The 17,968-nt window shown below is 50.4% G+C and overlaps 1 protein-coding gene across 2 annotated transcripts in view; it reads right to left on the minus strand.

Moving 5' to 3' along the window:
• Positions 1 to 17,968, minus strand: part of PLEKHG4 (pleckstrin homology and RhoGEF domain containing G4) — a 199,486-nt gene that overhangs the window by 99,418 nt on the left and 82,100 nt on the right. For both annotated transcript variants that reach the window (XM_090062853.1, XM_090062854.1), the window contains exons 8-10: positions 16,077 to 16,193; positions 8,777 to 8,875; positions 1,905 to 2,053 (exon numbers count right to left, since the gene is read on the minus strand). In XM_090062853.1, coding sequence (XP_089918979.1) covers positions 1,905 to 2,053; positions 8,777 to 8,875; positions 16,077 to 16,193 — 365 coding nt within the window. The remainder of the gene's footprint in view (positions 1 to 1,904; positions 2,054 to 8,776; positions 8,876 to 16,076; positions 16,194 to 17,968) is intronic.

Below are 17,968 nucleotides of genomic sequence, written 5' to 3' on the forward strand. Positions count from 1 at the left end.
ACAGCCATTCAAAACCTCTTCTTTCCCTTCTGTTCCTGGTTCACACAGAAATCCATATCCATACCTGCAAGTGCCTGGTCTAACAGAAATCTCTGCTTTTGCACTGCCCACTCCAAATCAGCCAGTGTGGGCAGTGTTGGGCTGCTTTTCTCTATCCCTTTTCAGTCCTTTTTCCTCTCCCTCTCTCTCCCCACTGGAACTGCTCTGCATTTGGCTTCTCTCTCCATCCCCATTGTCCAACTCCTCCCCATCACCCTTTCTCCACTTTCAGCTTCTAGTTCCCTGACCTTTTCTTCACAGTCTCCCACACTCATTCTCATTGGCTTCTATTCTGATGAGCCACTGAACTTTTCCTCACCATTACCTCTCCATTCAGCCCGAAGCCCTGGATCAAGCCTCCAACTGGCCAAAAAGCCCTTCAGTTAGATTAGTGCTTGGTGGAACACCATCTTATGGAGTTTCCTCTCACTAACCATCACCTAGTCTCTCTCATCTTAGCTCATGACCCCCAACCCCATCCCCTACCACTGAGCCTTTCTGTGACTTCCAGTGCATCAAACTTAATTATTTTTCATCACTACCAGCCCTCTTCTTCCTGACCCCTTATCTTTCTTTAACTGATGTGGCAGCTGATTCTCTGTGCTACACTCTCCCCTATCCTTAACTCTGTTGCTCCACTCTCCCATTGCCAGGTAAGCCCTGCCAACCCCCAGGCCTGGCATCCAATTCTTCCACTCTTGCTCTAGCACTGCAGAATGTGTTTAGCAGAAATCTCATGATCAGGCTGAATTCTACAACTACTAATTCATTCTGCAGTACCTTCATCTCTATCAGCCTCCCAGCTACACAACTCTGCTTCTCTCACTTAATCAAAATGCATGTGTGCAACCTCAATAGCTTTTTAGCCACCTGTGATTTGCTCAAAGCCTCCCTTTCCTCTGTATCCACTTTGTCTCAACTCAGGATCGTGTTGATTTCATCCAAGACAGACAATGACAAAGTAAAACATGACCTCCATTCCCAACTTAGCTCATCTGCTATTCCACAATCCTGTCCTACGCTTCTCATGTACTTTTCCCCTGTCATAGATGTTAACTGTGTTTGAAGCTTTTTACTACAAATTAGACTGCCGAGTCTTATGCACACTCACATTGCACCACTAAGAATCCTCTGACAGCTGTCTCCTCAGGCAAGGATAGTTTGATTGCTCAGCCTTAGACCCCTTATCAGATTATCCCCAAGTCCAATGAAAACAAATAACAACATTGTGCCAAGTACAGTTTTAAAAGTATAACTTCTCCTTGGCAGATGTAAATCAAAGAGGCAGCTACTCAAATAGCATATACAATTCCATGCAAGGAACATCATGCATGTGTGTGTAAACCGTACCTGCACCTTGTTCCAACAAAAAGTATGGCTTCTAATTCATACCCCCTTTCCCCGCCCCCAAATTCTCTCACTGTGAAAAAAATGGTAGGGATCATAGTATTGATGAGCATTGTTGGCATCATCCATTCAGACTTGAGCTTTGTAAGAAGCTTGTGACATGCATTCATATGTGAGATCTGACCACCACATAACCCTAGTGGCTTCACACCAGAAACTGTCTGGTTTGGTTTTGGAAAGAAACTCAAGTGTTGTCCAAAGGGATCTGCTGTAAAAGTCTATAAGAATTTGAAAGGGGGAGGGACCACCTTGGAAATGGGGGGAAATGGCAGGAAAAAAAGAAAAGAAAAAAAAAAAACAGCAAAGATGTAGGATGTGATGGATATCTTCCACAAATGGATCCCACTACAGGAGAGCTGCTGTCAAACTCGCACTATTTGTGAGGAAAGCAAGAGAAGGGTTTCTTCCTACTTTGCTTCAACTTTATCTCTTCCTTTTCTGCCCTCCCACAGGTTTACCTGTAGTCATCAGTGAGGGTTACACAGGACTCTTCCTTCCTCAGCTTAGCCAGGAGGGCGCCACCCTCCAGCTGTAGTTTGACCAGTCGTGTATCATCAAGAACATTCTTCATTAACTGTCTGTAATGCCTCAACAAAGCAGCAGCCTCCTGAGGAATTAGAGAAAGGTGGATATGGTTATTTAACTATTATAAAGTTTAAGGCTGTAGCTGGGGAGGAGGGGAGGGGCACATGGCAGAGGCGAAACACTCCCTGCCCCCTCTGTGTACCTCACCCCCACCCTATAAGGACCATTAAGGTAAGAGGATATCCAAGGTCCAGGAACCGCTGAATCCTTGGCCTCTCTGCCAAAAAACATGTGATGTTCTTTTGTGATGCAGACTCTTGCCTTAATAAGCTAAGACTAGCCCAAATTAGTTCAATGATTTTTTTTTCTTGACAAGGGAAGTGAAGCCTTGTTCTCATTTTGCCACCCACAGTCAGCTCATGAGATCCCTTGTCTATAGGAGCCAGACCTTGCTGGACTCCCAGGTTATCTCTGATGGCATGTGTGCTGGTGTCTGCACATGTGCATGCAGAAGGAAGAAGGTTCTGAGACAGTATCTTTAACTGATGCACTTTCTGAGGGGCACTCAATTAGCAGATTTGGCCTATATCAGCTACCTATACACTGTCCCTATACTAAAAGCTTAGCAGCTTCCACTGCAAAGAAATAAACCATGAGACCTGCATCTACACTGGCACTTTCCTCATGATGCCTTGCTGTGGCACTGCTTAATACAGCAACTCCTAAAGTAGCAGCAATGGAACACAAGCACAGAGAGTGTTTTTATATTTTTAGTTTAGTAGTAAAGATGGTAATGGCTGCTCAATGCTAGAGGTACCACCATTGCTACCAGGCACAAAGCTTCTTAGGTGAGAACATTACCCTTGAGCCCAATCCTGCACTCTCAGTTGGAGGACAGGACATACTGCACTACACGACAACTAATTCTTCATGCACCTTGAAGATGCATTTTATTTTTTGTAACAGAAAGCCGTTATTGCAGTGGTTGGTATTGATGTAAAGGTTTCTGCATCTGAAGGTCTGTACCCAAGAGAAGAGAGAGACTTCAATAGCTGAATAGTGTCAAAGCTCACAGGTCTTGTACACAAACACTTAAAAAAGGCTGCACAACACTCAGGATTTTATAGTTCTAGATGTCAACACTTGAGACAATAAATGTTTGGAGAGAAGCAACAGACAGAGTGCTGTAGTTAAAGAGTCTTTGTTTGGTAGCTGCCTTCTAGCACCGCTTAATTTTTCCTTGCTTAAAGCCTGCTTCCGTCTGATTGGCATGGTTAATTGAATTTTAAGCTATTTAATAGTAAGTGCAGAGAGAAAAATGTGTCCTGCTCTACATGCCTTCTTTTTATCCTGGTTCTCCCCCTTCCCCATCTTTTTCTCTCTGTCCTTGGAAGATCAGACTTGGAAAGCAAGAGCTGTTCAGCACTTTTTTCTCTCCTGTTAAAATCAATGTCTCGTAAGTGAACTCATTTCCTCCAGATCTGCATCAGGTTTATCAGAAAGAACAATCCAATGACACTCTTTCTGATCAGTCCTGGGCCCTTCCTGAGGATTTTTTTAACAAAGACAGCTCCTTAACAAAGACTGCATTTTATTAATACAAGCAAATCATAGATTTCATAGACATCAGGGCTGGAAGGGACCTCGGGACATCATCGAGTCCAGCCCCCTGCCCAAAGGGCAGGAAGTCAGCTGGGGTCATAGGATCCCAGCAAGATAAGCATCCAATTTACTCTTGAAGGTGTTCAATGTAGGCGCTTGAACCACCTCCGCTGGCAGACTGTTCCAGACCTTGGGGGCTCGGACAGTAAAGAAATTCTTCCTTATGTCCAGCCTGAAACAGTCTTGCAGGAGTTTGTGACCGTTCGACCTCATCATCCCTTGGGGCGCTCTGGTGAACAAAAGTTCCCCCAGATCCTGGTGGTCACCCCTGATAAACTTATAGGTGGCCATCAGATCACCCCTGAGCCTACGCTTTTCCAGGCTAAAGAGCCCCATGGCTCTCAGCCTGTCATCGTAAGATCTGTTTTCCTGACTTCTGATCATGCGAGTGGCTCTCCTCTGGACTCTCTCAAGCTTCTCCACATCCTTTTTGAATTGTGGAGCCCAAAACTGGACGCAGTACTCCAGCTGTGGCCTCACCAAGGCCGAGTACAAGGGGAGAATGACGTCCCGGGATTTGCTCGAGAAGCATCTATGGATGCACGCCAGCATTTTGGTCGCTTTACTAGCCGCAGCATCGCACTGGAGGCTCGTGTTCATCTTGTGGTCAATGATGACCCCCAAGTCTCTTTCTTCTGTAGTGCTATCCAACGTAGCACTGCTGAGCCTATAAGGGTGCTGCAGGTTTTTCCTCCCAAGGTGGAGAACCTTGCATTTTTCGGTGTTAAGCACCATCAGGTTCTCGTCCGCCCATTTACTGAGCTTGTCCAGGTCAGCCCGGATCACCCGCCTATCTTCTGGCGTGGATGCTTTGCCCCAAAGTTTGGTGTCATCGGTGAACTTGGCCAGTCCACTCCTGACTCCAATGTCCACATCATTAATGAAGATGTTGAACAGTATGGGTCCCAGGACAGAGCCTTGAGGGACCCCACTGGTCACAGGGCACCACGATGAGTGACTGCCATCGATTACAACCCTCTGAGTCCAACCACGGAGCCAGTTTCCCAGCCAGCAGATCGTGGTGGAGCCAAGGACACAACTGGCCAGTTTGGCCAAGAGGTGATCGTGGGATACCAGATCAAAGGCTTTTTTGAAGTCAAGATATATGACATCAATCTCTTCTCCCTTGTCCAGGTGATAGGTCACCTGGTCATAGAAGGAAATGAGATCGGTCAAACAAGACCTACCCGCAACAAACCCGTGCTGGCTATCCCTTAGAATGTTAGCCTGGGCCAGTCCATCAAGGATGGCCTCCTTAATAAACTTTTCTAAGATCTTCCCCAGGATAGAAGTCAGGCTAATGGGCCTGTAGTCAGCCAGATCCACTCTCCTCCCTTTCTTGAAGATCGGCACCACATTGGCCTTCTTGCAGTCTTCGGGCACTACACCAGAGCGCCAGGAGTTTTCAAAGATCCGTGCCAGGGGCTGGGCTATGACGCTCGCCAGCTCCTTGAGTACCCTGGGGTGCAGATTGTCAGAGCCGGCTGACTTGAAGGTATCCAGCTTCTCAAGGTGTTCCTTCACGAGGTCAGCATTTATGGAAGGTAGGAGATCCCCATCACCCGGATCTCCCTGTCCCATAGCAGGCATGGGCGTCCCATGGGACTGATGAAAGACTGACGCAAAGTACCTATTTAATAGGTTGGCTTTTTCCTGGGCGTCAGTTGTCAGTTGCCCCATCTGGTTTAACAGGGGTCCAACGTTGCCCTTGCTTTTCCTCCAGCTCCCCACATATCTGAAAAAGGACTTTTTGTTGTCCTTGATGCTTGAAGCTAGTTGGAGTTCAGTTGCAGCCTTGGCTTTCCTGGTTTGCTCCCTGCAGGACCGGACCAGCGCAGAATAATCCTCCTTGGAGATGAATCCTGTCCTCCATCCTTTGTAGGCTTTCCGTTTTAGCTGCAGGAGGTCCGCTAGGTCTCTGGGGAGCCAGGGGGGCTGCTGTGCCTTCTTGCTGCCTTTCCTCCGTGTTGGAATAGATTTAGCTTGTGCACTGAGGATTGCTTCCTTGAGAAGCAACCACTCTTCTTGAACTCCCATCTCCCTGGGGTCACGGTCCCTGAGGGCCTGACCGACAAGCCTCTTGAGCTTGTCAAAGTTGGCTTTTCTGAAGTCAAGGACTTCCGTGTTGCTGACTAACTTGCCAGCTTTACGGCGGATGGTGAAGGTGATCAGCTTGTGGTCACTGTCACCCAACTTCCCATCGATCACTAGGTCGCCGATTAGGTCGTCCCCCGTAGCCAGTACCAGGTCGAGCAGCGCTTTGTCTCTCGTTGGCCCATAGACTTCTTGAGACAGGTAGAGGTCATCCATGCACAAGAGAAAGCTTTGCGACCACTCGGATTTAGCTGAGTGATCTTCCCACGAGATGTCCGGGTAATTGAAGTCACCCATGACAACCAAGGTCCTGGAGCAAGCGGCCTCAGTCAGTTCCCGGGCGAACTCCTGGTCAAGCTCGGGACTTTGAGTGGGAGGTCTGTAGTAGACTCCCACCGTTGTGTCCTCTGTGCCGTTTTTCCCCACGAATTTTTACCCAGAGGGTCTCTAGCTGTCCATGCCGGTCGCCAACATCAGCTTGCAGGGACATGTAGCTTTCCTTCACACAGAGAGCTACACCCCCGCCCATTTTTGTCAACACGATCCCTCCTGTACAGGGTATAGCCCTCTATACCTGTGGTCCAGTCATGGGTGGAGTCCCACCAGGTCTCCGTTATCCCAGTGACATCATATTTCTTTGCACTGAGCAGGAGGACGAGCTCGTCCTGCTTGTTGCCCAGACTCCTGGCATTAGTGTACAGGCAGGCAAGTGTGCCCTTGGGGGCTCTTGCCTTGCCCACAGATTGTGCCAGGGCTGGGGCAGGGGTGGGCTCCCTTAAGTGCCTTGGTCTGCTGGCTTTGCAAGGGTCACTCAGCGGGCCAGCAGTGGCAGTAGTCCCCCCATCCCCCAGCGGGCTTAGTTTAAAGCCCGGTGGAGCAGGTCAGCCAGCCTGGCTGAGAAGAGCCTCCTCCCCAGGGGGGAGAGGTGGAGGCCATCTCTTCCCAGCAGCTCGCTGCCTCTCTCGCCAAAGAGCGGGCTGTGGTCATGGAAGCCAAAGCCTTCCCGATGACACCAGCTCCGCAGTCTTTGGTTCACTGCGTGGATCCTCCTCTCCCTCCTCAGCCCACAGCCCGAGACTGGGAGGATCGATAAAAACACCACCTGAGCTCCCAGACCCCTAAGCCCCGCTCCCAAAACCCTGTAGCGCCTCATGACCTGGCTGGGGGTGCTCCGAGCCGTGTCATTGGTGCCCACGTGAATAAGGAGCATGGGGTAGTGGTCTGTGGGCTGGAGGAGCTGCAGGATCCTCTCCGCAAAGTCTCGGATGCGGGCCCCCGGGAAGCAGACGACTTCCCGGGCTAAGGGGTCAGGGCTGCAGATTGCCCCCTCAGTGCCCCGCAGGATGGAGTCTCCCACAACAAACACCTTTCGCTTTGACTTGGGGAGAGCGGGGCCAGTAGCTGTGGTTGAGCCTGGGTTGCCTGCGGGAGCCGGCAACTGAGCAGGCTCTGGTGGGGCTGCAAGAGGTGCGAACCTGTTGCTAAGCTCCAGCGAGGGAGGGGCCTTGGTGCGGCAGGCCTTCGGGCCCTTGACCCCCTTGGTCCATGCCCCTGACTGGGCAGAGCGGGAGGTCCCAGAGTCCTCCTTAGTCCTGGAGGGAGACGGTGCTCTACCCTGCGGCTCCCGGGGGAGAAGGGCCTGGCAGTAGGAGTCTATCTCCTGCTCGCAGTCCCTGATGGCACGCAGTCTCTGGACTGTGACCTGGAGCTCCTCCAGCTGGTGCGCCAGAGACCCCAGTAGGGAGCAGACTCCGCAAGGGGAGGTGGCCATGCTCCCAGGCCCCAGAGCCTGAAAAAGGGACAGGCAGCCCCCGCAGCCAAGAGCCAGGGGCTCTGTCTGCGTGGAGCCTGGGACCATGGGCTCCATCTGGGTGACTGTCTCTGAGGTGCCCGATGGGGGGGCCGCAGAGCCCGAGGGGACCCTCGGGGTACGGCGCGTGCCCATCCGTGTCATGCCTCTGGTAGGCTGGCTACGGCTGGAGCTGACTACTCTGAGGGGGGTTGCAGGCAGGGTCTCGTGCCCTCCCGCCCCCTCCCCTGCGCGAACTCCGCGCTAACTCGAGCGCCTGTTTACGCAGCCTGGTCGCGTGGCTCCCTGGGGGGCTGGGCCAAGTAGGGTCCTGGGCAGGGGCTTGACCCGACCCGGCACTAGGCAGCGGCCTCCTCCCACGGAGCAAGGAGTTAACTCCTTCCCACCACGTACCCGCTTACCGCCGGCTGTGCTGGGGGTCGGCAGGGGGCTCTGCGGCTGCTGAGGGGGTGTCTGGGGGGGTTTCGGGGGAGCAGGGGCGCAGCGGGCTTCACCCACACGTCTCTCACCGCTCTGGAGCCTAACTGAGCTTTCCCCTCCTCCCCCTTTGGCGGGCCCTTTTAAACTGCGTGCATGCGCAGTGGGCCTGCCGTCGGGGAACGCTGGTTTCTCAGGCCAGGGAGGCCCTGCCCGGGATTTGGGGGGCCCTGCCCTACAGGAGGGGGACTGGTGAGTACCCCGCTCTTTCTCTTGTCACTCCCTGGGGGGCTGGGCCAAGTAGGGGCTCTTCAGACCTAAAGATACTATTAGCACCTTTCTTTCCTCCCAACATGCAATGAATTATGACAGTGGCTCACTGTCATAAATCTAATGATTGGGAAAGTCTCCCAACTGCCCCAGGAAAGGATAAGGGTAGAATGCTAACACAGGTGAGTAACTATGCCTCCACCCATCCCTGCATCAGTACTTTGATGAGAAATTCATGGTAAAGTTAATTGCCTTTTTAATCCCTTTTTTTCTCACTAAACCACATGTGAAGTCCCAGTTCCTAGATCTTTGCTATTGAGACACCTGTTCTTTAATCTGTTTTACTCTGGGTAATTTCCTTAAGTGTTTCAATATTAAATTAAATAATTTTAAAAATGCAGAAAACGTCTCAGATGCATGCAGTAGCATGCATTGTATTTAGAACCTGGTATTATATCAGTAAAATCTAAGGCTGCACCGTTTCTCCCCACAGGCTGCCCAGCATCCTGCTCTCTGCACCACACTTGTATCCAGTAGTAGAGTGACACTTACCGCAGCTCCTTCCGGCAGTCTACCAGATTCCACACTGTGAATGGCCCCCTGCAGGAAAGCACAAGCTCCCTGACATCCTTGTAGCAGATGCTCTAGTTTCTATGAGGTGAGAGAAACAAGCAGAGATTACTGTCAAAGCACTATCCTTTTTAGGGCTAAAGAGAACAAGCAGCTTGTAGGGACTTGTGGACACTAGTAGAAAGAGCACGAGCTGGAGTGGAATGGTGTGTTTAACTAGACTTTAGCTACATGCACTAAACTAATAAATAGTCTCAAATAATAAAATTAATAAGAATGAGAAGATATGCACCAGGACTAAAGACTACCTGATGGGATAAAGATTTTTGTGACATGTCCCAGGAATGGCCGCACCAGCCACAAGTGGCCAAACTGAGTTTAGCTAGGTCACCCCATGCTGAGACCAATACAAGCCAATTAATTACAACCCCAAGCCAAGGGGAATTCTGGGCATCATTTTAGACAGAATATTTCAGAACGTTCTCTGGAGAGCTGTATTTTTTCAAACTTAGCATTGCTTTTCATATCTCTTACTCATAAAGCCAAATTGCTTGTGTTACAATACATGGGCCTTCAGGTAGCAGAAAATTTATTGCATGTGTTCTAAATTTGTATACGTGACATGGATTAGCTATTTTGCACCTATAAGGTCGGTACAGATTTAAGACTGAATATCTGGTAACCTTCCAGACAGATACAAAGGACCTTTACAACTGAAAAAAACTGAGTTATCAGTTTTCCTTGGATACAGAGAAACCGTTTCAAGCCCCGGTGGTTCATGAGCTGTTGCCCATGAAGAGTCATCAATTTAGGTCTGAATAGTAACAGTCGTTTCCCTTAAACCAGAGGAATTTTTGGGACAAGGGAGGGGGGTAAATTCCACACACAAAAGCTGGTTTTCATTCAAATTACCATACAACACACACTTTTGCCCCAAAATTCAGCTGCTGGAATTTAGGGTGTGCATTATAAGCAAGGAAATATGGCAATAGCACTTTCTGGGGGGTCGGGGAAAGGAGGAGTAGGAGATGAAGTGAAAGTTACTGCAGTGCTGCACATGGGACTCCCTATCTGTTGTCTATGGACACTTTCTCTTCTCCCTGCCTCTTTCTCCCCGCTACCAGAGGCTCCTGCTGCAGAAGCAAGGAAAGATCTTTCTTTCTTCATCCTGCCTTTCAAAAATAAGGTATGTATCTTAGTCAGGGGCATGTTGTATGCAAGAAAATAGCAGTAGCTATTTAAAATGGCTTCCAGATTTGGAATACTGGAACAGCCCCAGTAGAGACTGATTAGCTGGCAGGATTCAGGTGAGCTCATCAGAAATGTCAAATAAATGCTGTTTGCCACATGAATGCAAAGTTTAAAAAAGTCTAGCACTTGATTCATGACACTTTCAGTGTGCTATATGTATATAGCACTCATGAAGTCAGATTTTCACACAAACTTCCACCTCAGTGACAGCTCTGGCAAAGTTATGCCATTAAAATAGAAAGCATGTGAAATGAGAAGTGGCCCACTGACCCAGTCCTCTTCCTTATCTACTTTTGCTTGACTATAAACATTTCTCTTATTCCTCTTTACTAGACCTCATGCTCATCTGAATTCATCCATAACCCTACTAAAAAGACTAATCTCTATGCATGTTCTTTCTCAGCTTTGGGTTTCAACATTTTTCTACGCTACATTATTCTACTCTTGCAAGACTGATTTATTCCAGTCAGTGGGTGTCTATACGAGATGCTTTACTGTGCGGTAGCATAGCTTACTGAGCAGTAAGCATGCATGTTTACACGTGTGCATGCTTACTGTACAGTAAATGGCGCTGCTGGCAACTAAATTTGCTACCAGCAAATGCAAATAGTAAATTCACGTCCGAGTAGTTACTACACAGTAACATACACGTAGAAGCCAACCAGGAGCAAGTTTGGTCCTAGTCAGCGCTACCACTAGGGGGGGCCAGCCCCAGAGCTGGACCAGCTCTATAGCAGCCCCAGCCTCAGGCCCTTAAAAGCCTGCAGGCATTTTGAGCCCTGGGGCACACACGCAGATAGCTTGAGGCTACTCCAGGACCCTGTGTCCCCTGGGCAGGCTGCAGGCTAGCCATACCAGCCAGCCTACATCCCGGCACCCCTGCCTAGCACCACAGCACCATGCAGCTGCCAGACCTGCACCATCCAGGCAAGCAGGCTGCTCCAGGCTCCTGCCAGGCTTGTCAGTACCCAAGCCCAGCTGCAGACAACAGGGCCAGCTCAAGCTGGCTACTGTGGTGGGCCAGTAGGTAGCACTCAGGTGCTGAGCTGCCCACCTCACTGCACCTGAGCAAAACCAAGCTTTGGATGCCTCCCCAGAAGTGCCAACTTCTGGTCAACCCCCTTCCTGGAGCACACCCACAAGCCTGGGGTAACTTGCTGCTACCACCAAACCTCCAGTCTCTGTTAGTGGTCTGTGACGCTCTGGGTACACAGGCCCTGTAGACCTAGGCTTTGCTTAGCCCCAGCAGGATATATCTGGGTGCTTCTTATAGCCTGAAACATAGAAAGTAGCCTCCCTTAGTCAGCCAAGCAAAGAGAGCAAAAAGGCTTGCCCAATTCCTCTCAAACATTTACTGCCAGGCTTGCTACAATAGATGGCTTTATTGATTAGAAAGGGAAGGCATTGGGAAGGAATACAAACCAAAAAGAATTTTAAAAGCAAATAGCCTTGAGCAAAACACTAAGGGGCTTGCTGGCCCTTTTAATACACATCTGGAACACTTAGATTTAAGTTACTGGCTAAAATGCAAGTAAGTTACTCACAGCAACATCCAAAGGGTTCTGGAGGTACACAGCTTGATTCTCTGACCAGATGTCTGCCTCCCCCCACAACATGGAGGGACCCTTTTAAATAGCCCAACTGACCTTATCACCTGGACCCAGTCAGGGACAGGTGTTATTTGATGCTGACCAATCAATTTGGAAAACATCAGTATTTCCGATTGGAACAACACTGGTTTAAGCCTAGCTCCCATGGCATCAGAACTCAGAACAACAGAGAAGCTAGATACACCCTCTCCTACCTGAGCCAATTCATGTAGGCAGCAACCATGGTTGACAGACATTCAAAAAGACAAAGAAAGAGAAAGAAGAAAAAAAACCCTAAGTGAGGGAGCAGAGCCACAGGCGTAGGCCTTAGAAGTTTTTTCACACTTGCAGCACACCTGCAGCAGCCTGCCTGGAGCCTACAGGTGCTGTGGAGCATTGCCTCACCTTATGGCTGCCAGTCCTGTGCCATGCCCCTGTGCTGAGCATTGCAAGCAGCTGCCCAGGCCTGGTAACACAGGGACAGCTGTACAGAGGCCTGGAGACCTGGAACAGGAGCCCTGATGGCGTTGCCATAGCCCAAACCAGTGCCTGACACCCTGGGCCCCAACTGGTCACAGGAGGCAACTGGCGAGGCACTGTGGAGCCCCCAAGCCCCTGCCCCGGCCTGGCACCTGCAGTGACATGTCACTGGGGCAGGGCCCCTCGGGGTGCTGGCATCTTGTCCCACTGAGCTCCCCACCTGTAGCCTCCACCAGCAGCTTGGGGAGCCCAGGCCACCTCCTGCCATGACAGCTTTGCAGATTCAGCCCCAGCCATGAGGCATGGTCGGCCATGTCACTGCCAGCAGAGCCAGCTGCTCCCCAGAGGGGAGGGGCTGCCTGAGCACCTGCACACTATGCCCTGCCGTCTGAAGAGCCACCGTCCAGGACTGAGCGGAGCCACCAGCCATGCCAGATCTGGTAACCTGGTAAGTCATGTGCTGGGGGAAAGGGCCTCTCAGTCCCAACCCCTGCCCCCAGATCCTGCTCCTGTCCCCCACTCCCAGCTAAGCCCAACCACACTCCCATGGCCTCCAGATTCCCCCCCACTGCACACAGGGAAGTGGGAGACAGTGTCAAACTTTACTGAGCAGCCCATGACCCCACAGCTAAGCAAGTACAGGCCCCTCACATGCTGAGGAATGGATTTATGCCAGTGGTGACGTCCAGGGGGCAGGCACATGTAGCACAGACACAAGTAGCCCTCCAGGTGAGAGGGTAGGTTACAGAGCAGCCTGGGCTTGGCCCCTGCTCCATTAAAGCTCAGGGTCCCATGACAATTGCTCAGGTGTGCCCGGGACAACATGGGGATTACCAGCAGCAGGGCATAGTGAATCAGCCACCCCTCGGTCCATACAAACAGCTCCTTGCACACCACCTGGGACACATGCAGTATGAGTACACTCAGGGCACAGCACCGGCACTGAGGAGGAGGAGCTAGCCCCAGGGAGCCTCCTTGGAGAGGCTCCCTCCAGGGAGGGCGAGGGCAGGGGCAGTGCCTCATTCCAGTACTCCAGGAGCCCTGCACCCCCTGAGCCAGGGCACCAAAGGCTTGGCAGTAGAACAGGCAGGCTGCGGGGGAGGGCAGGAGGGGAAGCAGCAGCATCTGGAGCCATGGCAGCAGGTGTTGCCACAAGCCTGTCCTGTTCCACTCTGGGAATGGGGTGGGGAAGGCAGACTGTCTGTGTCCAGCACCCAGCAGCCCACCTGCCCATGTAGAATGAGAGGAGAGAAGGGGCTCCACCGGCAACCACCTGGACCCAGGCCTGCCTGCCCAACTTACCATGGTCCTTGGGGACCCATGCATGCCTGACCCCCAATATGAGGTCAGGCAGCACATGGCCCCTGGTACAGAGCATCTTATCTCAGAAATGTTGTAAACTCTCACAAACAGCTTCTTTCTCATGGCTTTGCAGGCCCTGTGGCTGCACACAGGGGAGAGCCTGCAGCTGGCAGCTAGGATGCATCCTCAGGGTCACCACTGCCCACAGCTGGTGCCCTGAGGATGCACTATCTCCACAGGAAACAGACCCAGGACCACAGTGTCTTCCTGGACCAGCTGATGACAGTGATGGAAGACCATCTGACAGATACATGGGCCTGACAGGCAGAGGATATGGCCCACCAGGAGAGGTGGTGGGTGGAGGATTTGGCCCACAAGGAGGTTTGGCAGGTCAGAAATTCTGGGCGCAGCTCCTGGATGGAGTGGGTGGATGCCCTGCAGGAGCAGACCACAGTCCTGGGCAGGGCAGTGTAGGCCATAGATGACAACGGCTCAGTGCTGAACACCGTCCTGGCCCTGGCAATTGCCTTCATGCCACCTGCTACTTAGCCCCTGCCCCTAACCCACCTGCCCCTGCTGTCATCCCTGGGCAAGCCTCCTGCCTGCTGGGGTCACTGTGGCATTCACATCCATGGGGGAACATCCACAGGCACCACAGTGGTCAATAATGGTCTGGAGCACACCGCTAGAGTAGAGGCAGTCGTCACAGGGTGAGCAGGTGATGGAGATATGGGTCCCGTCAAGGGCCCTGATGCAATGGGGATATCCAGAGCTGCTCCAAGAGGTCCTGAAAGGTGCACCAGGTCATCCGGAACACCTCCAGCCACTGCTCATCATCACAGGTCTGCTGGAAAATATGCAGCCACCAGTCCTGACTGGCACAACAGACCCAGAGGCAGTGCAGCTGGACGCCTGGGAGGACAATGGTGGCCCCCGGAGTGGCATTCAGCATCCCACTGCCAGCATTACTGCTGGGGTCCAGCCAGCAGGACAGGGTCCAGGCAGCAGAGATGTGGTAGTGGCAGCAGTTGTGGCCCTGGAATGGCACGCTGCAGCCAAGCAGGCGGTTGATGCATGTGGGGAAGCCAGGAGGCCCCAGATGGCTATGGACCAGCCGGCAGTCACGGCAGCAGGCCAGCGGGTGCCTGGAGTGCTAGTATCATATGAGCACAGTTTTTGCCTGGCCCACTACTGTGCAGTATTATTAGGCTACAGTGCATTAAGTGTCTTGTGCAGACATGCCCACTGGGCGCATCTATACAAGATGCTTTACTTGGGATTAGCGCAGATTACTGCCCAGTAAACATCACTGCCTGTTACCAATAGGATTCTGTTTGCCAGAAGCCTCCAAGGATTGACGGACTGACACATCAACTCATCCATTTTGGTATCAAGTGAACTTTAATAGTAACCCCTATACAGTATTACAACCAAATAACACATATACACATGCAGACTCTTACTGCACCGTAATTTGCTCTAATTTCAAGTAAATTTGCTACTTGTAGATACAAGTAGCAAATTTACTTGCAATTAGTTACTGCACAGTACAGCATGTATAGATGGCTGATCAGGAGCAAACTTTCTCTGGGTCAGCTGGGCAGCAGTGGCCAGGATATTTCTGCAGTGGCCAGGAGATTTCTGTGGAGGGGGCAGAGGCAGACTGCTGCCAGGAGCAGCAAATCTGCTCCTGCATGCCCATACATGTAGCCACCTGCCTGGGGTGGGTATACTGTAGAGAAAGCCCAACCCACAGCATTTGCATGTGTAGACTTGCCCACTGAATACAAAGAAAACTGGGCTTGCTTTTCTTCCATAGATTAATTCTTCTGGCAGAAAAATTAAGATTCTGACTCTTCCTAAAGGATAGTTTTTTCTCTATCAATGTGACTGTGATGCATTATACTATAAAGAAACCTTTGGAAATCCTCTGGCCCATCTAGGGCAGGATTTCTATAGCTGATGAAGAGGCATAAGCGTCCATGTAAAAGAAAGATTATCCTCCTCATTTTCAGGCTTCTGCTTCTGAATGGGCTTGGAGTATGGTGGGTTGTTTGGTAGAACATACCTGCTATCAGTGCCAAAGATAAAGGGTGCTCTCAGCCAGATCAGATATTTTTTCCAAGAACTTGAACTCTGGTGTTGTAAATCTGGTACTGTATTTTCACCTGCCAGGAATACAGTCCTCATTGAGAAGCCTTTTATTTACCCTAGGAACTCTGGTTCCAAAATGACATGATTCTAATTAACTTCAGATTATTTTCTATTGTTGGATGTTTAACTAGTTAAATGGCGACTTTATGTTAATCACAGCTGAAATAACCTTCAAGGGAGCCCCTGCTTTTGATGCCTGGGACTCTAACAGAAAAACAGAGTCTGTCTCCCTTCAATGCAGAGGCAGCAGTAATAAAACAGTCAGTGTTATGATACCTACAGCTCTGGCTACACCTTGCATACATACCATTAATGGATAAACCTTACAGCCCCAACTTAAACACTATCAGACATATATGCACAATGTAGCTGAAACATGGCTATTACAAGACCAATAACTTTAAATCTCCTTATGCCTGTAGATTTAAATTGACATTGTTTCTTTTCTCTGTTCTACAGAAGTACCAAACACAAGCCTGAAAGTAACACTGCTGCCTCTCACTCACCATGCGAAAGCTTAGCCAGTCCCGATGACAGTAAGGAAAGGTTCCATCCAATTCGAGGGGCAGCTGCGAGCTGTCTATGTGCTTGTGCAGGGACTTCATTGAGGTGAGAAGCTCAAACTAAGAAGAAGACAAGTATTTGCATAAGATACCTCCCTGAAGAAAGGAGCACTGAAAAGCAGCCAGAAGGAGAGGAGGATGTACCAAAGATAGCATCTCTCTGTTTGCTCTACCTTTGGGCAGGAATGTGCTCACACACACGGAAGTTATCTGTGATCCAATCACAATATGAAGAGAAAAGGCAAATGCAATATTCAATCTCAGAGTATTTCATTAACTAGCTGTTCTATAGTTGAATGTGCAAGCAGTAAGAAATTGCAAGACACAACAGTGTTAGTGGAAAAGTCATCTGAGACACAAGTTTGAAAGAAGTCAGGAATTCCTCCAGCACCAGTGTCATTTTTGCACAGATGGAGCAACTCTCTGCCTTATGAGGTCATTCATTGTGATGAGATTTATGCATTTTTTAGAGGTTTGGGGGACTGTAAAGCTGCACTTACTTTCCAAAAGTAATACCACTAGCTATGTCTTAACAGAGCAGCTGCACCCTACTTCATCCTCAGTACCTTCTATATACCCTAGGAGCTATTTACCTGTGGCCACATCCACATGAGCAAAGGTGTGCCCTGCAGCAGCACAAACAGTAGTGGCACAAATCTGTGCCACTATTATGCACTGCAGTGCATGCCCCTGCCTGCGTGCCTTGCAGCTGGACACATTGTCCAGCTGCTCCATGTGCTGCGGGGGGTGGCACTGGCTGGGGCACAGAGTGACTCAGCAGGAGCTACCCATCCCCTACACTGAGGCACCCTGTGCCCAGGCCAGGGTGCCTGGAGATAGGGAAGCAGGCAGCCCTCAAGGCCCCACGCTGAAGCACGTGGAGACAAGAACAGCCAGCCCAAGGCTGCCTGCTCCCCTGTCTCGAGGCACATTGCGCTCCAGCCAGCCAGGGAACGGTTGGCTGGGGCTCAGGGTGCCTCAGCACAGGGACTCCACAGGATTGAACACAATGGGCCTCCATCTCTGTCTGGAGCCTCTAGGCACAATCACAGTTCAATTCTAATTCTGGATACTGACTTGGCCATTTCAGCTCTCATTGAATTCACAGTGCAGTTGAATGATCAGACTCAAAAGTGATTGAGAAATGCATGAGTTAACGTTTCAACAGCAATGTAACCCAGCCATACTGCACCTCTTGCAAGTTTGAAGATTTGCATTTTGCAACAATTAGTACATGTTAAGACACCTGTCTTATGCGTCCCTCCCCCTGAAGCTCTCATTTAAGTCCTTACTCTAGCCAAATTCTCAGGAAAGCCTGTGGGTTGTCTGGATCCCTGCAAGGTTCCAATGATCATGGAAGGAGATTGCAGGCATGTCTACATTTGCAGTCAATGTGCATGAATAAACTCTAGGGCTTATGGTTGCACTCCTGCATATATGCAGGGGGCTAAACCTTGAGGTATCCCTTTCAACCCTAAGATTCTATGATTCTACTGCAAGGTGACATTGGCAGAGGAGGTGCCTTCTCAGACAGTCCAACGCCAAAGACATCTGAGTGCTGGCTGGAAAGGCAGCATCCCCGCAGACCCTAAAGCTATTGCGATAGTTATCTGCCAGGACTTCCGAGTCATGCAGCTAAGGATCTCCTCACAGCTGGGGAATTTTGAATGGATGAGGACAGTGAAGAAGACCCTACTCCCTGAAACTCCATAACATACTATTCCCACTGAAAGGGGTGCAGCCTCAGTCCTCTTTCCTCCTTTTCTGCATGAAGCCTGTTGTTGCCAGGGGAAGAGGACTCATTGGGACCTGCAAAAGATCAGGCAGTGTTTCTT

This window comes from Crocodylus siamensis, chromosome 9, assembly GCF_052110815.1.
Source record: "Crocodylus siamensis isolate JL-2025a chromosome 9, ASM5211081v1, whole genome shotgun sequence".
Classification (NCBI taxonomy): domain Eukaryota; kingdom Metazoa; phylum Chordata; order Crocodylia; family Crocodylidae; genus Crocodylus; species Crocodylus siamensis.